Genomic DNA, 25,595 nt, shown 5'->3' on the forward strand with positions numbered 1-25,595 from the left:
AAAGAGAATTTTGAAAGACAATTAGGAATAAGTCCTATTTTAATGATTTAAATAATCATTTAAATCACACACCTAATTTTCTATAAATGAAATTAAGTCCATTAATGTATTTGGACTTTAAAAACACCTTGACAACATTTCAAGGTTGTATTTTACTTGGAATGGAGTATCCTCAAATTATTCTTAGTATTAACCTCTTACATGAAATAATAACGACATCGGAAGGGGGGAACAAACCCTAAAAATAGAATCATGCATAATTGCTTCTTTAACCATTGCCCTTATCGGACAATGATGCTATTTTTCAGAGGCAGAGGACAAGGGTCAGTCCACACCTTCCAACTGCAAAACTTTGCAGTGTTCAGGCAAGTTCATTGCTTGCTCATGTCATTTGAGTATTTTTATCAAATTACCTGCAAAGTATTATGGTTATCACTATTGCACAAAAATCAAAACCACTACTTTCATAACTATGAATATGACTATGTGGTGGACAATGGAACCATGGATTGAGTTGATATGGTGGAGGTTCCATTGCACGGGTTTATATCCATCTAGGATTAAACAACAAATGTCTTGATGATTCTTGTGCCGTAATACCCGTGTTAACCATAAGATCCGGAGTGGGACGGAGTAGTCAAAAGTGTTTCCACCTCTCGTTCATCAACGGATGCGCTTACCGTAGACGGTTGTATCTTGCGGAGCAATTGGTGGGTGGGGAGCCCCTTCTAATTCCCCACGGTATAGCTGTTGCTTACCGTAGACGGTTGCTGCTTGCGGAACAATTGGTGGGTGGGGATCCCCTTCTAATTCCTCACGGTAATGTGGTCTATGATGGGTTGCAGCTACCGGCGAAGGAGTTTGGTTCAATCCCAGACTGTCGTCGTGGTCGGGGTCCACCCTGAAATTACGGGAATAATGGGACCGGCGAGGACCCAGGGTCGGGGCATGCAACAAAGGGTGGGTGTTCGAGGTAGCGGAGGAACATGATTGGCTAGACCTTATACCGGGCCTCACACCGAAGGAAGTGTGGACGGGAAAGCTGCCCGGTTGGCACCAAGGTTAAGATCTCTTATGGGTAAAGCAACACACCTCTGCAGAGTGTAAAGAACTGTGACCTGTCACTCCCTGTTCCGGGATTGAGGAACTGCGAACGCGGCCGGAAAGGAGCTCCATGAAGTTCTAGTAAACCGGTGAAGGCTGACGGACATAGCTCTTTGAAATAAAAGCAATCTCTTGAAGAAATGTTTATCAAAACTTGCATTGGTATTAGACTTTCTGGTCTAATATCGTAGCTAGTGCATTAAACACCTCTTATCTATAATGAACTTGTTGAGTACGCTCGTACTCATACCACTCTTAATCCCATGCTTAGATTGTCTGAATCGTCTGGAAGAGGACTGCAACAACAATGACGAAGCCGAGATCATCGGCTATGACGAACCTGACCTCTCAGGAGGAGTTGAAGGCGTAGACTACATCATCGTCTACGGATCCGGGGAGGCTTCCGGAGGAGAACAAGCCTAGAGATATCCGATAGTAGTAGTAACCGAGCAGCCCGAACTCTTAGTATTTAGCTGCTCGAGGAAATAAATGTTTATCTTAATGAGACACTTATATTGTAAGTTAAGTTGGGTTCGCCTCGAACCCAGGAGTACTTCTCTTAGGACCCAAGAGGAGCTCCGAGATGACATGTGTATGTTAATTGTAATATTATGTGAATGAGTTATGGACCCTGCTATGTTCTGTTGTACTACTCTGAGGGATGTAACATTTGCGGAATGGTACTTCGTGAATGCTATATCAACGACTGGCATACTACAACATGCAGTGGTATGCAGGGTCACCACAGTTACTGTAATATCCCAGGTAATGGGGTTACAAAAATAGAGGAAACAGATGTGTGCACTGCATTCATGCATAGAAAATCTGGGGAATTTTCGCGCTTTAAAGTAAAACAGTCACAGTAACTGAAGTTTCACTTGACCTTGGTGGAATTGAAGTAGCTCATCAAGTCAAGCGCTATAAACCTCAATGTGACTTTGTTAAAACCTTGTTTTGATTTGATCTAAGGGGTTAGATCAAATGGAATTAATATTCAACACAACAACACTTTACTCAATGATCAATTGCTTGATCTTATAAAAGATCATAATATGGAATTCCTTGCCATAACATATGAACATCCATTTAATTGGAAATCAAGTAACAATAATTGGAGAAACTATTCTTCACTTATCTGTTCCATGTCTTAAACTAATCCTTAATCCTACCATGAACCTCATGGTATACATTCCACTTCAACATTGGAAACAAGACAAGGAGATCCACCTAAGGGATATAATTCTTCTCCATTCCAAGTTATTACACATCAAACCTAGAGTGGCGAGAGTTCTATAGTATTTATTAGAGAAGCAATGGGAAACCTTAAGCTAAAACCTTGGATATACATCCATGTATTCCAACCATCACCTTGAAGAGAAACCCTAGGATATTATTCCAGACCATCCCTAGAGAGAGAACCCAATTATATTAAACATAGATATTGATGATCACATCAACCTCTATGGAGCCTAACCTTAGGTTAGTATTAAAGACCTTCCCAAATGAGAGAGACCAATCATACTAACTCTAGCCTTACTTAATTAAGAATCAGGGAAAACCTTTGAACTAAAGTATTAGGAGATTAACCATTTCATCTTGGAGTGGTGAGACAACCTAATATCACATGGAATAAGATTATATCCATGAATTGATAAAGTAGGGAGGAGATTAACTCAATCAAGATAGCCAAGTGGAGTTTTAGACTTAATACATATTGAGATATTGTTAGTACACCATAAACCCTAGAATAACCATCCTTTTATAAGAGAGCCCAAGCTATGGTGTTACACTCAAGTTAGTTGAGGCAACACCTGGATTTGAGGGAGAGAACTACTTTTATAACCAGATGATCATATCATCATTGTTGAGTAGAACCCTAACATAATATCTCAGGCATTCTCCTGGGATATAAACTAATGAGTCAATCATAGAAGTTTTATCCTAGAAAGTAAAATAGAAGTGCTATACATTAATTGATCAAGACAATGCTTGATCATGGAACTGAGAAACCTAATTAATGAGAGATCCTTAGGAAGCCAAACCTTGATCATTATTAATTAAGAGATGATCATAAACCCTAAGAACTTGAGGTATAGAGAATAAACCCTAATAGGATAAGTAGATCTCATTCCCACATGAAATTACTGGGAGATCACTAGTAAGCAACCATATGCTTATATCCTAACCTTAACTTGTGAACCACTTGGTGATCATAAGTAGAATTCTACCACAACTACATTCCACCTATTTTTCACTTAAGAACCACAAGAAAACATTAAGAGTCAAACTCTATACTCTAAATGGGGAGAAACCATTCATCCATAAGACCAAAGTTAACTATAAAAAGAACTATAACCAATGTAGTTAATTTAATGATAAATTAAGGATAATAATTGTAGTTAATTGGTAGAAGATAAAACCAATTCTCAAATCCTCAGTAATTAAATGAGCACAAAAGCAATTAAGAAAGTAACCATATTATCTTGGTTAGGGGAGATTAAACCCTAGCAAATGCAATATGATGTCATCTCAAATCTATAAACTAGAATAATATCTCAACTCTAGCTTATGCATCACAAGGGGATCACAAGTATAAACCTAAAACCATGCTTAAGCTAAAATAGGAATAAGGGCATTGTTTAGCCAACCCTAAAATGAATCAAGATATCAACTTGACCTATCATTAAAGCCATACCAATGTAGGTGCAACTAACTATTGTTTCCCAATAAATAGAAGTCTCATGAGAGGAATAGGATATACCTAAGCATTTGAAACCAAGGTTTAAGAAAGCAATACTAGTAACTCTAGAATAGCCTTAGACAATTTTCCAAGTCCTTAAACTAAATAGGCACATAAAATAATGTTCATGGAATTCTCTTCTCAAAAGAGAACCTAAAAATATGCCTTATTTTATAAATAACTTATTTATAAAGTAATACATAACAAAAGCTTAACCATGATGAGGGGATTATTTAAAACCTCAACAATATTCTTTGAACACTAAAATATGTGAAATAGAAATAATCCTTGTTTTGTCACATATTTAAAATTAAATTCAACCAAATAACCAATGCACCTCAATTATGAAACATATTCACATTAGGGGCAACTTATTCCCTGATAAGAAGAAGCCAACCATTTGAACTCAATCAACACTGATTTAAAATTCAAACCAGAAATACAAAAGTATAAAATATCCCAGGTAATGGGGTTACAAAAATAGAGGAAACAGATGTGTGCACTGCATTCATGCATAGAAAATCTGGGGAATTTTCGCGCTTTAAAGTAAAACAGTCACAGTAACTGAAGTTTCACTTGACCTTGGTGGAATTGAAGTAGCTCATCAAGTCAAGCGCTATAAACCTCAATGTGACTTTGTTAAAACCTTGTTTTGATTTGATCTAAGGGGTTAGATCAAATGGAATTAATATTCGGAACATGATTGGCTAGACCTTATACCGGGCCTCACACCAAAGGAAGTGTGGACGGGTAACGTGCTCGGTTGGCAACAAGGTTAAGATCTCTTATGGGTAAAGCAACACACCTCTGCAGAGTGTAAAGAACCGTGACCTGTCACTCCCTGTTCCGGGATATGGAACTGCGAACGCGGCCGGAAAGGAGCTCCATGAAGTTCTAGTAAACCGGTGAAGGCTGACGGACATAGTTCTTCTGAATAAAAGCAACCTTTTGAAGAAATGGTTATCAAAACTTGCATTGGTATTAGACTTTCTGGTCTAATGCCGTAGCTAGTGCATTAAACACCTCTTTCCTATAATGAACTTGTTGAGTACGCTCGTACTCATCCCACTCTTAAATCCCCTGCTTAGATATGGAGGCATCGAAGGAGGATCTACAGTGCAAATCGAAGGCCAAGGAGCCAACAACTACTTCACGAGACAGGACCCTATCAGCAGAGTCAGATACGTCATCCAACAAGGAGAAAACCTGGATTAGCAGTAGAAAGGAACTAGCTTCCTCAACCTAGCTCCTACTTAGCTAGAATCTATTCTTAGCCTCTATAGCTAGTCAAATACTCTACAAATAGAGTTCGTGATAGAATTAGACTACGAGTCGTTCTTCTGGAGTTTATTTGCAGATTTATACCTCATTGTAAAGTAGGAGGCTGTGCTGATCTTATGTAATAGAGTAAATGTTGTAATTCTATAGACATGCCTTGGACCCGCATATGTTTCTGTTGTACCACTCTGAGCGATATAATACTAGTGGAACGGTGTTTCATTGGTGTTATATCAGACTTGCATACTACACCATGCAGTGGTATGCCGGGGTCACCACACCTTCCGACTCCGACTCTTTGCCTATATAAGCCCTGGTGACCTAAAACTTCGACACCAATAAGCCACGATACGAGAAAAGTTCCAGAGCCACCGCCATCGCGAAGCCAAGATTCGGGGGACAGAAGTCTCTGTTCCGGCACGCCGCCGGGACGGGGAATTGCCCCCGGAAGGCATCTCCATCGACACCACCGCCATCTTCATCACCGTTGCTGTCTCCTATGATGAGGAGGGAGTAGTTCTCCCCTGAGGCTAAGGGTTGTACCGGTAGCTATGTGGTTCATCTCTCTCTTTGTGATCTAGTTGAATATCATCTATGTGCTACTCTAGTGATGTTATTAAAGTACTCTATTCCTCCTCCATGATGTAAAGGTGACAGTGTGTGCATCATGTAGTACTTGGCATAGGATATGATTGTAATCTCTTGTAGATTATGGAGTTAATTATTACTATGATAGTATTGATGTGATCTATTCCCCCTTTCATAGCCTGACGGTGACAGTGTGCATGCTATGTTAGTACTCGGTCTAAATTGCAATGGTCTATCATGCACTCTAAAGGTTACTTAAATATGAACACCGGATGTTGTGGAGCTTGTTTACTCCGGCTTGAGGAAGCTCTTCTAGCCCTACACAATGAATGGTGTTTATCATCCAACAAGAGAGTGTAGAGAAAGTAGCATTTATCTATTCAGCTATGTGATCAATGTTGAGAGTGTCCACTAGTGAAAGTATGATCCCTAGGCCTTGTTTCCAAACATCGAATCACCGTTTATTTACTGTTCTACTGCATGTTTACTTGCTGCCATATTTATTTCAGATTGCTATTACCACTCATATTCATCCATATTACTTGTATTTCACTATCTCTTCGCCGAACTAGTGCACCTATACATCTGACAAGTGTATTAGGTATGTTGGGGACACAAGAGACTTCTTGTATCATAATTGCAGGGTTGCTTGAGAGGGATATCTTTGACCTCTACCTCCCTGAGTTCGATAAACCTTGGGTGATTCACTTAAGGGAAACTTGCTGCTGTTCTACAAACCTCTGCTCTTGGAGGCCCAACACTGTCTACAAGAATAGAAGCGTGCGTAGACATCAGGCCCCTCCTAGGTCGTGGGCCCACCCGTGGCCCTCCGACCCATAAAAAACTCTAGTCAACCAAAACTTTTCCCGAAACCCGGAAAGTGACCTCCGATATATGAATATTATTCTCCAGACTATTCCGAACCTCCTCGTGATGTGTTGGATCCAATCCGAGACTCCGAACAACATTCAATCTCTGTCTCATGTTCCGTATCTACCCTAATTGACATCAAACCTAAGTGTATAACCCTACGGTTCATGAACGATGCAAACATGATCGATACACCTCTTCGATCAATAATCAATAGCGGGACCTGAAGATGCATAATGTCTTCTACACATTCAACGATGGTAGGCATTCATTAATGATTCCCTTTGTCTCGAGATACTTTACATATCCGAGTTTCGATCATCAGTATCTCCATACCTAGTTCAATCTCATTACTGATAAATATTCTTTACTCGTTTCGTGATACGCCATCCCTTGTGACCTAGTCACATGCTTGCAACCTAATTGGATGCCATCCCACCGAGAGGACCCAGAGTATATCTCTCCGTCATTTGGATGGACAAATCACATTCTTGATCCATGAGCTTCAACTCTCACTTTCAGAATACCCAATACCACCTTTATAACTACTGAAATAAATGGGCTAATCCCTTTGGCCCATGTAGTATTTCAGCTTTTCCTATAAATCTCAAAGCCCGCATATGTGGCAGCCCATGTGAGTTTGAGCCCAAGTTGGTGGCAGCTCACACGGGAGTGGCAAGAGGAGGGAAGTTTAGTCCCACATGGAAAGTTGGAGGAAGTTAGATCACCTTATAAGGTGGGATGTTCCACCACTAGTAAGTGAGTGAGAAGAGGAGTGGTACACGCGCATTCCTCCTCCTCCTTGATCGACTTGACTCGACGCGTGTGCGTGCCGCACTTGTGTTGAGTGGATTGAGTCTCGAGCCGATACTTTCATCCCGTTTTGCAGTTCAGGAAAAAGAATAGAGTCTTAGATGGACGTGTTGTAGTTAGTCGGCTTGGGTCACTTCCGGATCGTGGACTATTTGTAACCGACTCGAACGTGGGCGTGGCAGGGTTTTGCCACCTCCCTCTGCTTGCGCCGCGATCATATCCTACACCATCCCGCCGGCCGACGTGCACCGGTGAACGGGGGAGGAGGTCTATGGAACCTCTCGCCTTTGTGATCCTATACGGGAGAGGGCGAATTAGGTTTTTAGGAAGCGCTCTGCACGACTGCTCAAGCTCTTCATCATAGGTCGTCTTCCGTCCAAGTCGGACGGTGCTGCCTACCGTCGTCTTCAACACCATCTACTTCGACCCTTCTTCACCAATGTTGTCATCAACAACGTGACTGCTGCGACGGCGACTGCTACACCTCCATCACCTCCACCAGATTGGTACGTGCGACTTATCCCGATCAGTTTAGTGATGGATGTTATATCATATGTCCCGCTACTGTTCATGTTGATTAATGCATCTAGTATGTTTGAGTTTCACATGTTAGTAGTTGTTATCGTCATGCTTAATATTCTGAAATTAATCATGGAAACTATGCCTAATTATCCAACAATCCAAAAACCTAATTGTAGGTAATTTTCTGAGTTAACAATGGCTGGTTTTGTTCATGCATTGAGGCTGGATAAATTTACCGGTGCGTACTTTAAGAGGTGGCAGATTAAGGCAACACTCTAGCTTATTCATCTGAAAGTGTTCGAACTTAGTAAGGGTATACCTAAAGGAACTATATCTAACAAAGATCAGAAAAATTTCAAGGAAGCGAATACTCTCTTCGTTGGATGCGTTCTGAGTGTTCTTGCGAATCGTCTGTGTGATGTGTACATGCACATAACAGACGAAAAAGAGCTCTGAGATGCACTGCATGCTAAATTTGGTGCAACTGATGCATGTAGTGAACTCTACATCATGGAGAGCTTCCATAACTTCAGAATGGTGAACAACCGTTTTGTAGTTTAACAAGCTCGGGGATATAGTGCATTGCGAAAGAGATTGAACTCCTTAGTGTGCCTTACTTGACAAGTTTGTGGTTGGGTGCATGATAGCAAAGTTGCCCCCTTCATGCAGGAACTTTGCCACAACTCTCAAACACAAGAGACATGAGATATCAGTTGAAAATCTGATACCATCTCTTGATATTGATGAGAAAGCTCGGGCTAAGGATACTACTGAGAAAGGAGAGGGTCAGTCTAGCGCCAACATGGTGCAGAAGAAACCCTACAACAAGAACAAAGGGAATAACACGACATCCTCCAATAAGCCTATAAAGACTACAACCTTCAAGAAGAAGAAGATAAACAAAACAGAACTGAGCTAATTTACATGTGGAGAGGTTGGCCATTTTTAAAAGGACTGAGCAGAATGTGCAGACCATACAAAAAGGTGGATGCTAAGTTGCACCTGCACCTTAATTTGGGAGATGCAAACACCACGGTTTCGCTTGCCGAGTAGCCGTGCTCTTCCTTGTGCCTTCCCTCTCCCCACGTAGTTCCTCATCGCACCACATACATGAGTACATGACGCACAAGTAAACAACCACACCCCTGCACTTTCTAAGAGAGAAAGCGATCTGAGAGACAGAGATATGAGATGAGGGGAGAGGGAGAGAGCTCCATTAAATTGCTGTCCACTAAATCGCCATTGTTGACTCACCACATGTTATCATGTTCATGCGCGCGCGCTTTCTCTCGTAAGTATAAAGCTACTAGCTCTGCCCAATTTTTGTTTAGAACGAATTAGCTTTGCTCCATTGTTGCACCATGTACGCACTGACGCCCCGCTGCAACCTCCCGTCGCTCCGTCGGGCGCCACCGCCGTGCCGGGCGGCCACGCCGACGACGCCGGCTATATCCGCCACACCGTCCCGCGCCGACCCGGATGAGCTGCGGTCGACGTGGCCGCAGCGCGCGTGGACGCTGGCCGGCTCGGCCGCCGTCCTCTCCTCCCTCTCCGCGTCGGCCTCCCTCGCCGCCGACTCCGGCTCCTACGCCGAGCCGATCGCCGCCGCGCTCGCCGCCTACTCCCTCGCCGACCTCGCCACGGGCGTCTACCACTGGCTCGTCGACAACTACGGCGACGCCTCCACGCCGCTCGTCGGCGCGCAGATCGCCGCCTTCCAGGGCCACCACCGCCACCCGACCACCATCACGCGCCGGGAGCCCTGCAACAACCTGCACGCGCTGGCCCGCGCCATCGCGTTCGCGCTCCCCGCCGTGGACGCCGCGGTGACGGCCGCCCACGCGCCAGCCGCCGCGCACGCCTTCGCCGGCACCTTCGCGGCGTGCGTGGTGCTGAGCCAGCAGTTCCACTCGTGGGCGCACGAGAAGCGCCGGCGGCTGCCGCCCGGCGTCGAGGCGCTGCAGGCCGCCGGCGTGCTCGTGTCGCGCGCGCAGCACGCCGCGCACCACCGCCAGCCCTACAGCACCAACTACTGCATCGTCAGCGGCATGTGGAACGGGGTGCTGGACAGGAACAGGGTGTTCGAGGCGCTGGAGATGGTCGTCTTCCTCCGCACCGGCGTCCGCCCGCGTTCATGGGACGAAACCGACGCTGCATGGATGGAGGAAGCCGGCGATGCTGCTGCAGCCACTGCCATTGCCGGTAGCGACAGTTCGTAACATGCACTGATCATGGGCTCTGACCTCTGAGTGATGGAATGTACATACATACATACGATTCTGTGGTATACGGGGGGGATGAACGGGTTTGAATCGAATACTTCATCCTTGATTCCTTGTGATTGAAAGGTTTCAAGTAGTAAAAGAGTTTAGTTAGATGGAACGAAATTCAAAATTTTATGTATACTTAGGTTGATGTTGAACAGGCACTGTTCTTGATGCACTGGATCCAAATCTAAATCTTGCGGTGTATATGCGAAGAGAAGAAATGCTAAAAAAATGATTATTTCTATGGTCTTGAGCAGCCCACGAGAAGTTTTTTTTGCCCACAATTTTCTTGCGGTGGATATGTTTTTGTTCTGGTAGCATGTTCTTAGGATATCCAGTGTTTTCTTGTCCACTAGAAAAGCCAGAGTGAGACACAACCAGTTGAGCGGCCGGAGATGATCTACTCTTTGCAACATCATTCACGGAAAAGAGAGTTGCATGATCCGTTTTATATTCAAAAGGCATGGATGTAAATTACATATTTATACAGAATCAGTTTTTTGCGTCTCCATCTTGAGCGCTTGATCCCAGAGGGGAACGAGCTGAGACTTTCAGAACTGCAGAGGCCAAAGCCTAGAAGACGCAAGACTGAAGCTGAGACCTGTCTGAATCCCTCAGATAGAAGAACCACTGACTGTATCACAGCAATCGCTTCCAAGCAAGGACATTGCTGCTGCTGCATATCTTGGACATTGTCTTGTTCTTCACCCCAAAAGGGCATCACTTTCCTGTGGTGCGGTCCAGATACCGCCGAGACAGTTACTTCAAACAGCTAGATACGTAGATGGGCACTTAGATCATTTGTCGTAGGCTGCAGTTCCGGGTATGCTTTAGCGGTCACACCTCATGGAACAGACAGAAGTCATCCAAGCAGCAGGACTGCTTCAGCTAGCAGCTTCACTGACTACAGGGTTATATTATAGACCCTTGCATCACTGTGGTTGAGAAACAGAATGAGCTGAAACTGAGTCCTCTTGATCTAGCTTCCCTCTCCAGAGGATAATTTGCTCATCTTTAAAGAGTATAGGAACACATGGAACCAAATCCTATGGAATCAAAGAAATAAGACTGAAGTTAAATACACATTAAGACCGACACTGCTATGTTTGTAAGACAGATAAAGGAGTATCTGGTTTCTATCATAAATTCTCCACTGTGTCTATGGATGTGTTGTACAAGAAATATCTTCCATTCAAATTCCAAGTTCTAAGGCATAATAGAATTTAGCTGCATCCATGACAGACCGAGTACAAACTGTAGAGTGTTTTACCTCAATTCCCAGGTAACTACCAGTATAGTTGTTTGGTTAGAAAGTTTATTGAAGTTATTTTTTTCCCAAGTTTCATTGTTCTTTTATATGAATGCAAGACCTTATACGATTAATTCATAGTAACACGTAAGAACGTAAGCAACATACCCTCAGCTTCACACCAATTTTCTTGCAATCGCTAGTGCCAGTGTGAGAGCAATCTAGTCTCACTACTTCCAAAGTCTTAAAGGCCTCTCTCACTTTTTCAACAACATTAACATAAACACCATTCCTAGCTGCACAAGATAAAAACATCACAACAACGAAGAAATGATATCCACTGGGATGGCAGTATGAGCTTATATGATTCAGAATACTCTTGATAGAAAATTTTAACTTACTCAATTTCATAAGCGGTGGTGAATTCAATCCTCTATTCCTCATTTCTTTGGTTTCCTCAAAAGTCAACCCTTCAGCAACATTTTGGACGACTCTAGGATAAATAGGAGCCAATGGCTTCCACAACATCAATGGTATGACAGGCCGTTGTTTTGGATCATAGTTCCGACCACGATATAGGATAAGGATATTTATGCAACGGTATATGATTTTCCCACCTGTTTTATCCTGCAAAATTGTGCACTCACGTCAGAACTTGACTAATGATCGAATAGAACAGATAAGAAGACCGCAATTCACAGTTTCCTCAAGCATGTGGCAACACATTATGACCTCGAGATGGAAGCATATATTGTCCATGTCAAGAGTTGCCACCCCAAGACATTTGATCCTAACGGCTTCTGCACGTCTCCAGTGGTTGTGGATGTCATCGAGCATATTATGTGTTACACCTCCTTTCCCTGAGAACATTAGACATCACATTGATAGCTGGAACGGAACGGTTTTAAAAATAAATGTAATTGTTCCTGAGCTACATGATCGATCAAATGTTCAAATATAACAGCCCACGGAAATTGCACATAGCCACCTTATATATGTATTATACAATGCATTAATCTAGATTTTTCCCTTTTTTGACGAATTTGGCACAATTCAATCCTATAAATTATGCTTGTTATTTCATTATTATCAATCTAACACAACGTGCAAAAAGATTAGGAGTTAATAAAGCAAAAGGCTTGGACAACTATAACCACCAGAAAGAATCTGCCATTTGGGCGGTGAAAGTGGCACAAGCTTACCCAGATTGATCTGCCTGGAGCAGTCACTGTGTCGGTACCTCTCGACGAGCTCCGCCACCTCCGCCTCCGACAGCGCATCGCCAAGCACCTCCTCCCTAGTACTCTGACGGGCGTCTCCATCCCCGACTTCCCCGTCGACGCGCGCGGCGACGCCGTCCCAGGGCCGGTCAAGGCGGCCGGGGCCGAAGGGCGAGAACCGGGTGGGCTCGCGGAACCCGATGGGCCTCCAGGACGGGTCAGCCTCCGAGTACGAGTACCGGAAGTCGAAGGGTAGGTCGGAGCGCGCCGGCTCGTCGGGGATGATCTTGCTGGCCTGGGCCTTCGAATTCGGCGGCGGCGGCGGTGCCGGAGCTCGAGGCGGGTTGCTTGGGATTCGCGTGAACGGGGGGTCGTCGTCGTCCGGGTCGGAGAGGTGGGAGGCGCGGAAGAGGCGGCGGGTTAGAGCCTGGTCTCGCGACCGTCTGGGGCGCGGCCATGGGAGAAGCTTGCGAGCAAGAAGCATGGTGGGATGGGCCAGCGGGGAGAGGAGGAAGATGGAGTACTCTAGTTGGGTTCGGGCTTGATGAGGCTAGTGGGCTTGATGGGCTTTTTGGCCTGGTCTGATGGGCAACGATCTTACAACACTGTACTCCCTCCGATAATGTATACATCTATACTAGCGTCAACTGCTCAAAAAAAAAATTCTATACTAGCGTCAACCCGCCAGCTGGAGCTAATCTGAGCTGTTCATTTTTCCAATTTGGCCATCTATCTGTCTGTATCCTTGCAGCACAGAGACAGATTCATTACTGTATATATGCACGTACATGAGCAACCTTGATGTATTTTCTGCCATGGTGCATTTAATGAGGGAGCGCGTGGACAGAAGTTGTGCTGACAGCTCAGAGGTAACGTGTCTTCATAGCCTGAACGCATCACTCTTCGGTCAGCACCTCCAACCCCTTCACACTCGTCTTTCTTCTACAGTATTAGCTCTCCCTTTGGCACAACAGCAAGGTCGACTGCGTGTCGGATACATCATCTTCCTCCATGCAAGCACTCACTCCTGCTCTCTGTCTCAATGGACTTGCATTACATGTTATCGGAAAAACGTGAGGAGAGATGGAGATGCCTGGTGAAAAATTTGCAACTGGTGGCAAGGAAGATGCAGACTATATCTTTTCCCCAGTGTGGATCTTAGTTTGACTGTCTGGAATAGCTAGCTTAGTTTGTTTGCTTCTCTTTTGTTTAGCTGGTTTTCCCAGATCTTCTGAATGTTTTTTTTTTCCTTTTCCAAAACTGGGTGTCTATGCTTTCATAAAAAAAAGCAGGGCCATTGGGTCTTTCCTCTAAGAAAACACACTCCTGCCCTCCCTCTAGTCCTCTTGTGCGAACACGCTTCAGTTCGTGTTTGTTTCGCCATTCAGGTCTAGAATCTTATCTACCCAAACCGTTCCCATAGTTCCTAAAATTTAAAGGGAAGGGTAAGGAGATAATTTGGTTTAGTGGATAATTAAATATGTTTTTAGAATTCAGAGAAACTTACAAATGTTATGTATTCGTATGGCCGTTCTCCATCTTCTCGAGCTAGAAAGCTTCAATGGACTCTGTATAAGATTTGGTTTCTCCTATCTTCTTGACCTAGCTCTCCAGCGGGCAGAAGAGTCGAGTTCACCAAAAAATCTATTCAAACAATGTCTACATGTGCTCTGCAAAAGTGTGGCCCACTAAACATATTAATGTGCATGCCGACGAGAAATGTGTTGTGTCTGGCACATCTGACTTTACTGAACCGCACCGCGTACCTACCTTCTGATTGCGGCACTGTAGTCGCATATGGTACAACTTGGACCAACACAGTTACCAAGAATGAAACAAGCAAATCACAGTGCACCACCTAGCGGGAGCACTGGAGCTCATGTGCACCAAATCCCCTTCCCAACCCATCATGCTTCCTTATTTTCCTGGCAAACCGAGCTCGCCACTTTTCATCTTCGTCTTCGGTTGCTGCTCTATCCATAATCAGTGGATGATCGTCTCCGATTGTGCGGTTCAATGGGCGACGCTTTTCCTCATGCTGTAGACGCCACCCTACGCCTGTCGGCTGCCCGAGTTTCTGTTGGAGATATGCCCGAGAGGCAATAATAAAATAGTTATTGTTATATCTTAGTGTTCATGATAAATTTTTACACTCCATGCTATAATTGTATTAACCGGAAACATTGATACATGTGTGTTGTGTAAACAACCAGAGTCCCTAGTAAGCCTCTCATTTAACTAGCTTGTTGATTAATAGATGATCATGGTTTCCTGATCATGAACATAAGATGTTATTAATAGCAAGATCATATCATTAGGTGAATCATGTGATGGACACACCCATAGTAAGCATAGCATGAGATCAAGTCATTAAGTTCAACTTGCTATAAGTTTTCGATACATAGTAACCTAGTCCTTTGACCATGAGATCATGTAAATCACTTATACCGAAAGGGTACTTTGATTACATCAAACGTCACTGCGTAAATGGGTGGTTATAAAGATGGGATTAAGTATTCAGAAAGTATGAGTTGAGGCATATGGATCAAGAGTGGGAGTCCATCCCGATGACGGATAGATGTACTCTGGGCCCTCTCGGTGGAATGATATCTAATTAGGTTGCAAGCATGTGAATGGTTTATAAGGGATATTATATCACGGTACGAGTAAAGAGTACTTATCGGTAACGAGGTTGAACTAGGTATGGAGATACCGACGATCAAATTTCGGATAAGTAAAATATCGCGAGACAAAGGGAATTGTTATTTTATGTAAATGGTTCTTTCGATCATGCTATCATGGATCGCTATGTCCCGCTATTAGTTATTGATCGGAGAGGAGTCTCGATCATGTCCGCATAGTTCTCGAACCGTAGGGTGACACACTTAACGTTTGATGTCGTTTTAAGTATATATGGAATATGGAATGGAGTTCAAATGTTGTTCGGAGTCTCGGATGGGATCCAGGACATCATGAGGAGTTCCGGAATGGTCCGGAGAATAAGACTTTTATATGGGAAGTCATTTTCCGGGGTTCGGAAAAATTCCGGTGTTTTGACCGGAGCTTCTAGAAGGTTTTGGAAGGACCGGAATAGTCCGGAATATTCTGGAAAGTTCCCGAAGTGTCCGGGACGACCCGGGCTATCTAAGGAAGTCCGGCGGGTTCCATAATAGGTGTATCCATGTTTTCCTTAAGGGTTAAGGAGTCTCCCCTAAGGCAGATTCGGGTTTGGCAAAAGAGTCCTAGTTCTAGTAGGTTTCGGCTGACAGAAACCTACCGGAACTCTCCCAAACTTTGGGGGCAGGTCTTGGACGACCCAAGGACCTTTTCCACCTATAAAAGGAGGGCAATGGGAGCCCCAAGAGGTGCACAAGTCGCAGCCCAAGCCCCCTCTCCCAAACCCTAGCCACACCCCTCCTCTATCCTCTCCCGCGGTGCTTACGAAGCGCTGTCGGAGATCTCCACCACCACCGTCACCACGCTGTCGTGCTGGCGGGATTCCGAGGAGAATCTACTACATCCGCTTCCCGCTGGAACGGGGAGAAGGATGTCGTCATCAACATTGTACGTGTGACCGAGTGCGGAGGTGCTGCCTGATTGTGGCACCGTCAAGATCTTCTACGCGCTTTTGAAAGCGGCAAATGATTGACTACATCAACAACGAGATCTAATATTGTAGGCTTTGGAATCTTCGAGGGTTAGTCTCACATCTTCACTTCGTTGCTACCATCTACTAGATTAGATCTTGGCTTGTTATTCGTTCTTGCGGTAGGAAATTTTTTGTTTTCTATGCTACGAATCCCATCAGTTTCCTCCACCACCAGGAACATTGCCCCGAAATCTGGCTGTACAAGGCAGACCTCATTGCAGTGAAGGGAAGGTCATGTACGAGCTGCGACGCAACTTTTGAAAGATGCAACTGCGAGAACTTGTAGGCTGTCGGACGAGAAGAAAATCATACTAGTAATATCTTCTCTCCCCTTTCCAATTTTTTTTGAGTCAATTTTAGGGATGCTAGTAGAGGTGCCGTTAGAGCAACTTTAGCACGCTCGGGTATCTAGAAAAACTTAGTCAAGTACTCCCCATACTAGTTTTCCAGTCACACAAGGAAGTACATATACTGTAAAAGTTAAAACATATAGCTAACCATAATTTACAAGCATAATCATAGTTATCTCTGGGATCTAGACTACCTAGACCTCAACCTAAATCGGGAACAAAAAGGTGACTTTGCTTCTATGACTGGACATGTCAGTGGTAGCTTCACTCCTTGTCATCGGAGGTGTTCGCCCAGTAGGCCTGGAGTAGAGCCTCGATGCTCCAGGTCTGGCGGTTCACCTCGTGCACCACAGAGGCCTACCTCAATCCGTGCGTCATTGTACGCCACGAGATTGTGGCAAACTATCACCTCACATGCCTCAGTGCGCATGCAGCCCGCGTGCACCTGATGGAGAACATGTGCCTCTAGTTCGGACACGACAACCTCCTCCTCCTCCTCATTCCCCATCTCCGGTTTTGGCTCATGCAACGGCTACGCCTCTTGCTCTATCGCAACCCCCTCCGATTTTGGCTCCTGCTACGACTTCGCCTCTGCCTCCTCTATCCCCGGATCCACCAACGACGACAGTAGGTAGTCGACGAGGTAGGGTTCCACGCGATGCGTGGTGGTCCCAGAGCTCTCTACCTCCCCGTGGGAGTACAGACGCGCGTACAACAGGACGAGTGTGGGCATTCCATGCCGTTTCAACCAGTTCCGAACGTGTCCTTGCCACACGGAATGTGTGTGGCCATGCAAGGAGATCCCATGACTGAGGGAGAGAGCCATTGACGTCGGCATTGTAGATCCAGCAAGGAGGGAGGGGTGCCGCATCTGCTGGCGGCGGTTCACTGGAGTGGCTAAATCGGCCTGAATCAATGAATTGCGGGGCTCGATGCATGGTAGTGGCATGGGAGAAAGTCGATTTTGACAAAACTAACCTATTTCTGGTAACAACGCACAAAATAACCTCTCCCGGAAAATATTTCACGAATTGACCCTTTTGCTCGGCGCCGCACCGGGTGGAGCCAAGGTTAGCACCATAACGCCATCGAAAGACGGCGTTATGCGACCACGACGCCACAGCCAGTGGCGCTATGGCCATGCAGACATGGCGGCCAACAACTGTGGTGGGACCCGCAAGTAGGAAGCTTGGCTCCGTCCCGGACGGCGCCATGCTATGTAGTTTGGCTCCGCCCGCAATGGAGCCATGCCTCTTGGGCGGACAAGCTCTCCATCAAATCCCTCAGATCTGTGGCGTTTCTTCATGGATTTCGACTCCCTTTAGGCCCAAGAGGTAATCTCCCCTATTCTCCCCCTTTTCGTCCAATTAATTTCATGGATTTTGTGCTTTTCTTCACAAGTAATGAAACCCTAGATCTTGCATTTGAAAATTCTTATGAACCGGCCAATGTTTTTCGGTTAGATGACTATGAAACATTAGGTGTTCAAATTGGTGCTTAGGGTTAGGGTTATGAAAGATCTTGATGCATTTGGATTTTTGTCATTTTTTTAGATGGCAAGAATTGTGAATGTTCATCATATGGACAAAGCGGCTTTTTTGAAAGGGAATGCCGAGTGTGTTGACCCAAAGGAGGTAGTTATGGTATTCACCACTAGTCCTACCTACGCCGAGCTAGGTTATTGAAAGAATTAGATTCAATTTGAAGTGGATGGATCCAAGTGATGCATGTGAATTGATTGGAAGGTATAAGCCGGGTTTGGACATCACAATCGGTTGAAGATAATGCCCTTTGACTCGGAGTTGAATTGGAGCGCATACAAGGAGATTGTGGAGGGTTCCCAAGATAAGTCTCTCGAGTTATTTGCCACAAGGAAGTTTGTTGCTCGGTTGAGCATTGACTTGAACCGACATGCTTCCCCATGTGCTCGCGATGAGCCGTCTGAGCATCATAGTGTCGATGTGTACGACACTCGAATGAGCCAACCTCCAATGAGCCAACCTCCAATGAGCCCAGTTCGTAATGACCAATATGAAGAGGAGGAAACAGAGGGTGGTGACTACGAGGGCGATGAAGCGGAGCATGGGCTCCGTGAGAATGAAGTCGGTGACGTGGAGGCAAATTGCCTAGAGGAGGACATGGACCATGACCTCCCTTATTTGCGATCGCATGCATCAGACTCGGAGGATGAAGGGCCCGATGAAGATGTTGATGAGGATGGGCTAACGGCTAAAGAAGTCGTAGCTCACATGAAGGTAGTAGGCCGTGCTCATCGCCCATCATTGTTCCGAGATCTTAGCCTTGCAAATAAGGTTATAGTTGATGGTGGTATTAGTAGAGTGCTTGAACCAAGAGTATCGCCTAAAAAGGATAGGAAACCCAAAAAGTATGGGATTAATCCCGGAGTGAAATTTCAAAGTTTGTTGGAATTTCAAATGTGGATCAAGGACTACGCGGTTAAGTACCATCGACCGTACAAGGTGGTTCGCTCGGATGCTAAGGTGTGCTACACAGTCAAGTGTGAGTACAAAGGATGTTCGTGGGTTGTGCGTGCAAGACCATTCAGAGGAGGGCCACAATGGAGCATTGTAACTTGCCAATCTATTCACACATGCAGTGGCAAGGATATCCGTGATACCACAGTTGCGGATGATCACCGTCAATTGTCCTCCGCTTCCATTGCTTATAGAGTTGCCAACAACATAAGGTCACTCCCTACATATACAATTAAGGGGGTGATAGACTTGATAAATGAACTATTTGGTTACAAGGTGAAGTATGGGAAGGCGTGGAAGGCCAAGCAAGCGTCATTTAAAATTTTGTATGGTGATTGGGAAGAAGCATATAACCGCCTACCTAGGTTGTTGGGAGCTATGGCGGCAAGAAACCCGGGAACATATCATGTGGTGGAGACTCTTGGAACAAAGACTAGGACTATGAAAGGTGAAAGTGTCCGAGTATTTGGTCGTGCATTTTGGGCATTCGGGCGAAGCATAAGGGCATTCAAGCATTGCAGGCCGGTTATGCCATTGATGGCACATTTTTGACCGGGAGGTTCAAGGGCACAATGTTGGTTGCCGTAGCTCATGACGCTGCAAACCAATTGTTGCCTTTGGCTTTTGCTTTGGTAACTATGGAGAACAACAACAATTGGGAGTGATTCATGCACCTAGTGAGGACAAAGGTTATTGAACCGACCAGGTTTGTGTCATCTCAGATTGCCATCAAGGGATACTCAACACAGTTGAGAAGGAAATTCCAGGGTGCGCTCATGTGCACCATCGATTGTGCACTAGGCATTTCGTGTCCAACTTCTATAGAGCATGTGGGAACAAAGAGCTTGCAGACGATCTACAAGATTGTTGTCTCGCCTTAACCGCTCGACATTTTACTAAGCTGTACAACAGATTGTATGGTCTCACCAATGATGGGGGCAAGGAGTTTCTCAGAAGGAACATGACAAAGAGGTCAAAGTGGGCGCGAGCTTATGACTATGGTGGTATGAGGTACGGTGACATGACATCCAATATGGCTGAATGCTTCAATAGTGTTATGAGAGGTGTCCGTCAATTGCCTGTGACAGCAATAGCGGAATATACATGTGGGGTCAGGGTTTCTACCCTCTCTTGTGCGTCTATTATAATCCAACTTGGCCATGTCCTCATCATCCGGATATGTTCCGTCTCCTACGTCCACGGGTGCAAAAGCCGGCGACTTTATGTACAAACGAGACACACTGCCTAGCCAGAAAAGATACCGGCTGAATGCTTCGCTATCGAATGGTTGTTTAGGAACCAGAACTGTTTTTGGGTCCTCAATCCTCATGATGATGGCCTTGAACTTGCTGATGTAGTGCTTGTGACGAATGGGCCAATTCTTCTCCATCTTCTGCCTTATTTTGTCCAACCTAGAAGTTTAAATTCATAGTCAGCAGTATATTCAGTAGGTCATGAATATATTATGTATGAAGGACTCACTCGTGCAACTCTATTCTAGCGTCCTTCCATGGCGGCGAGGTCTCTTGGAACAAACCAAACTGTCTCATCACCCGATCTGGTTGTCGTTGCCTAATCGACGGTACCTCGGAGGAGGGATCCTCACGAGGGGGAGTAGAAGTAGGGGCCATAGGGCGGAGTGCACACGGGATGGTGGTACGCGATTTACCCAGCTTCGGAACACCTGCACGATGACAGGGCCTACTGCTGCTTGTCTGGAATTATCTGGGCGCTTTCGCGATGTTACAATAAATTGAGGTTCTGCCTCTAGGGCTCCCAGGATCCGGCTTATAAAGGCGCACGGATCTAGGGTTTACAAGGAGAGTCCTACCCGGATACAGGTTACCTAACTACGGTACAATGTCTTGCCGTGCACGTCAAGGATCCGCCCTTCCATCTATGTCGCACCGGATCCGGGTCCCTTAATGGGCCTCCGTGGATCCGGGTTCCTCCTCGAGGTCGGTCGGATCCGGCTCCCTGCTCCTGGGCCGGACATCTTCCGTCAGGATCAACAACAACTGGGCCGCCCGATGGGCCACATGCCTCATCACCATCTGTGGGCCACCTGGGCTTGCCGGATCTAGGCACCGTCGATGGTACACCCATGAAGTATACCCACAACAGTAGCCCCAGAGTTCTCCGAGTTTCACCTGCTGTTTCCGCCTTGCTAGTCTATCATGGTCTCCGACAACATCGGTAACGCGGAGAAACTTGAAGAACTCCAACTTCACATTTTCTTCTTCTCCCAACCTTTAGTCGGAAAATGCTCACATCCTACGGGACTTCATCCATCGACAGTTCGAGATACGTTTCCGGGTTACTTCCCTGCTTGCGAATGAGAGCTATTTATCTTGACGCGATCACCCGGAATCTTAAAAGACTCAAACGGTTCCGCCAATTCTGGCGCCATTTTCGTGCGATTTGTGCGATAACTTATCTCTAGCCATTTTTACCATTTAGGGTTTTGGACACGTGTCACGCATCCAACGGTGCGACGCTTGCGTTCCATCCTAGGATGCGGAGCACGAATCTCGTCCCTCCGGCCTATAAATATCCGCCGTCGACCCCTAATCCTCATTCACCCCCCTTTATACCTCTCTGCGAAGCGCCGCCTCGAGCTTTTCTCTCCGCCGTGCCGGAATCTCGCCGGAGTTTCGTCGGAGCTGTTTCACCACCGCACTGTGTTCATCCCGTTCTTAACTTCAGCGAGCCACCACGCAAAAACCTCGTCGCCGGCGACTCCGACCACCGCGGACTCCATCACGGTGAGCTCTCGAGCTTCGTCCTCGCGCCGTAGTCGGTAGGGATGAACTTTAGGAAGACGACGTTGGATCCGACTAAGCAATGTTTTTCCGCCTTCGTTTCTTTTTCAGATGTCTTCAACGACTCCGCCTCCAACCTCTGAACCAATCCTGGCAACCCCAATTTCCTCCGCCCCTCCACCCTTCGTCCCAGTCCAGCTGGATCCTCCAAAGGATTCCGGCAAGGACGCCGAAGGGACCTCGGCTAACCCGGAGAAAGCCTCCGGGGCGGATCAGGCGGAGCACAAAGCGGAAGAGATCGCCGCCAAAAAATCGAAGGCTCGCCAGCGGGATTCTGAAGCCAAGGGGAAATGGTGGCCATGTACCACCACTGAGATGGAGCTAAAGAACCTCGAGGCGGAAGGCTTCCTGCAACCCGGAAGCTGGAGGTCAGTTCCGAATGCCTTAGCTCCAGCTCCGGAGGACAACGAGTTGGTGTTAACGAAGGCACTGGTGGAGCGAGGTTTCTCATTTCCGCCTTCAGATTTCTTCCTGGAGATCATGAAGGTTTATGAGCTCCAACCCCACAACATTTCTCCGAATAGCGTGCTTGCTATTAGCAACCACGTCACCCTCTGCGAGGGCCATCTCCGGGTAACCCCCGACATCTCTTTGTTCCAATACTATTTTTCCGTTAAGAAGGAGAGGATCCGGCAGTCCACCGAGCTAGCAACATGCGGATCCATCACCTTCATGATCCGCCCGGGCCGCGTCTACCCTCACACCGACCGCCACGAATCCGCGCGGTATTGGTCTGGGGGTTTCTTCTACTTGAAGGACGTCTCCGACCCGGCGAGCAAAAGGAGATTGCCGCCATTCAAGAACTGCCCCGCCACCGAGATTCCGTCATGGACACACTGCCCCCACCTCTCCGAGTCGCCCCAGCTCACACGCGCCGTTAGGCGGATCTGCAAGCTAACGGCGGAGGGGCTGACAGGGAAGGACTTGACCCTTTCCTGGTTCACCAAGCGGATCCAACCGCTCCAACACAGGGACCGTCTGATGTTCCAGTACACGGGGCGCGAGGACCCAATGCGCACCATGAAAGACAACCTTTCCGCCGACGCCATTGACAAGAGGATCCGGCTCCTCATCAAGATTCCGCGTGAACTACATGTTCACGTGTGTAACAAAGATATCCACACGAATGGATCCGGAACCGCGGTACGTCGTCTTGACTTAGCCCATTGTTTTTCTTTGCATTCAAACTTTTTGTCTAAGTGTTAACTCTGTGCCTTAGCTCGAGGCCCTTGAAGAAAGTGAACTCGGAACTCTCCTCCGGGTTCCTTCCACCGGCAACACGGATCCGGAAGCTGCATCAGAGGCGGAAGCTCACGAGGCTCCGCGCCCTCCTAAGAGGAAGAGGCCTGCTCCCTCCAGCCTCGCCGCTAAGCACGCCCGCGAAGCGCCTAGCACTGCGGCTACCCGGAAAGCGGAGGCGGAAAAGAAGCGCCTCAAGCTGATTAGCATCAGCAACAAAGGGCAGCCCGCCATCCAGCACTTCTTCAAGCCTTCCGGGTAAGTGTCTGTCTCCAAGATCCAGGTTCTGGCTTCACAAGTAAACCCTTACTTAATTGTTATGCTTTTTTCCTTTTACTGAAGTTTCGGAAGCCAGCCCCCCAAGGCTCCGAGGGTCTTGAAGAAGAAGGTCAAGCCGTCTCCGGCTTCAGTTCCTGTTACTCCTGAGATGGAGGTCCCACCCAAGGCTTCGTCTGCCTCCAAGCCGGATCCCAAGGATGTCATCAACCTTGATGACCTTCCGGAAGATCCCACCGACCACGGCGATTCCGCCAAGGGTGCCTCCTCGTCTGCTCCTCCGCAAGATCAACCAAGCGCCACTTTCGCGGAGCTCACAGAGGAAGAATATGAGGAGAAGGTAAAGCTCGTTCAAGCCTCCAACGTGATTAGGGTCGACCCTCGACTGACTCAGTCTCTGCAAAAGCTTTCCCTCGCACAGCGCCACGCGGAAGTTTCCGCTATGCTGAACAAGGTTTGGGAGAAATCAGATGAGGAGATGCAAGAGCTCACCGATCTGGAGGACGGTCTGAGAGTGTTTTTCGCCAAGCACAAGGAAGTGCGGCAGGTAATACTAGCCCCCAAGCATTGGGTCAGACATTTCCGTGTAACATGTGTTAGCCGATGCTTTCTCAAGATGTACCTTAGGCGGAATTTTAAAATTTTATACCTTCAAGACTTTGAATTCCTCGCCAGCCCCCAAGATTTTAAATATCCGGCTAACTCCTCTCTGCTTCTCAGACCACGTGGAAATTGCACGAAGATCTACGCGTTCATGTGCTGGAGCAGATCACGGAGATCGAAGGGCTGCGTCAGAACGCGGAAAATAGCCAAAAGGCTATCCAGCTTCTTGAGACCCGCCTTCAAGGTACGAAATCCGAGTTTTAATCAGCATGCTGATACAACTGTTCATGATGCATAACATGTGCAACTTTCCGCCTGCAGAAGAAACTGCCAAGCACTCCTCATTCGATGATCTGTCCGCCAAAGTCAAGGTGCTGGAGGCGGAGAACGAGTCTCTCAAAACCTTCATCAAAGAATCCTCCGACAAGGAGAATGAGAAGAGGAAGGAGCTCTCCGAGAAGCATGCTCGCGAGTTGGTGGAACTGAATGATAAGCTAAAGAAGAGCCAAAGTCGAGTAACTTCCTTAGTGGCCAAGAACAAAGTTCTAGAGGCGGAGGCGGAGGCCATTGACAAACTCATCTTCCGTAAGCGCTTATTCCTTGTTGTTTCTCCGACTTCTTTATATGCTGTGCTCTCCGTAACGGAATTGAGCTTCCTTCTTCCACAGCGAGCCTTGGCTTCGAGTGGTCAAAAGAGTCGAACCTAAAGAGGACAGAGGCATATGACGAAGCGCGGATTTCCATCGACTCGCTATTTGAAGCCTGTCGCGGAATCGCCAAGACCCTGTCTCTGAAGAAGGCCAAAACTTCCGTGATCGACACGATGACCAAGCTAATGGAGCAAGTGCCGAAATTCATCAAGGATTGGCAGAAATCTTCCGCGCGCGGAGTCGCCTCCCTGGTCTTAGCCACCTGCAAGGCTCACTTCCCCTCGCTCAATTTTGCGGATGTTGCGCGCGGAGCTCCAGAGGGTTCCGACATGGGCGCCATCCTCTCGGAAACCCAAGGGTACGAGCAGCTGTTTGTCAAGCGAGTGAACCACTCGTTCTGGTATAACAAATACGATCTGCCGAAGGGATTTTCCGACGCAGAGGAGGAAGAAGGCGAGCCGGAGTATTACGGGGAAGGCTCCGGGTCAAGCATCGAGCGTTCCGGAGAAGGCTCTGGTGACGACTCCGAGGCCGGCTCCGGCGACAGCGACGGCGACGGCTCCACCTACCAAGAATCTGAAGAAGAGGACTCCGAGTAGAGTTCCTGTTTGAACAATGAAACAAGGTTGCATCATTTTGGCCCCAGAGTGGGTTTGTAATAAGACTTTAAATTCTTAAGTAGCTAGGAACGAAACAACTATGCATGGGGCGGAAACACTTATCCTGCTATCCTTTAATATTATGTGCATGTTTCGTTTTGTATCGGAAAGCAAGTGCTGACTTCGTTGTTTTCCGGCTTGCCCGCTTGACCTTCCGCGAGCCGGAAGACCTTAGCCGGAAACACTCGCCAGCGGCGACGG

General features: G+C 46.7%; 2 protein-coding genes across 2 annotated transcripts; one reads left to right on the plus strand and one right to left on the minus strand.

The window, feature by feature from the left end:
- The first annotated feature begins 9,144 nt into the window (after positions 1–9,144).
- On the plus strand, positions 9,145–10,426 carry LOC127314668 (fatty acid desaturase 4, chloroplastic). Its single transcript, XM_051345177.2, has one exon. The coding sequence runs from the start codon at positions 9,277–9,279 to the stop codon at positions 10,132–10,134; it is 858 nt and encodes a 285-aa protein (XP_051201137.1). The 5' UTR covers positions 9,145–9,276; the 3' UTR covers positions 10,135–10,426.
- Positions 10,427–10,578: 152 nt separating this feature from the next.
- Positions 10,579–13,183, minus strand: LOC127314667 (CRS2-associated factor 2, mitochondrial). Its single transcript, XM_051345176.2, has 5 exons — positions 12,634–13,183; positions 12,164–12,291; positions 11,833–12,058; positions 11,600–11,727; positions 10,579–11,228 (listed from the first exon to the last, which is right to left on the minus strand). Exons 1-5 carry the CDS (start codon positions 13,133–13,135, stop codon positions 11,115–11,117), a joined length of 1,098 nt encoding a protein of 365 aa, XP_051201136.1. The 5' UTR covers positions 13,136–13,183; the 3' UTR covers positions 10,579–11,114.
- Positions 13,184–25,595: the final 12,412 nt, after the last annotated feature.

Source organism: Lolium perenne, chromosome 7 (genome assembly GCF_019359855.2).
Source record: "Lolium perenne isolate Kyuss_39 chromosome 7, Kyuss_2.0, whole genome shotgun sequence".
Taxonomy (NCBI): domain Eukaryota; kingdom Viridiplantae; phylum Streptophyta; class Magnoliopsida; order Poales; family Poaceae; genus Lolium; species Lolium perenne.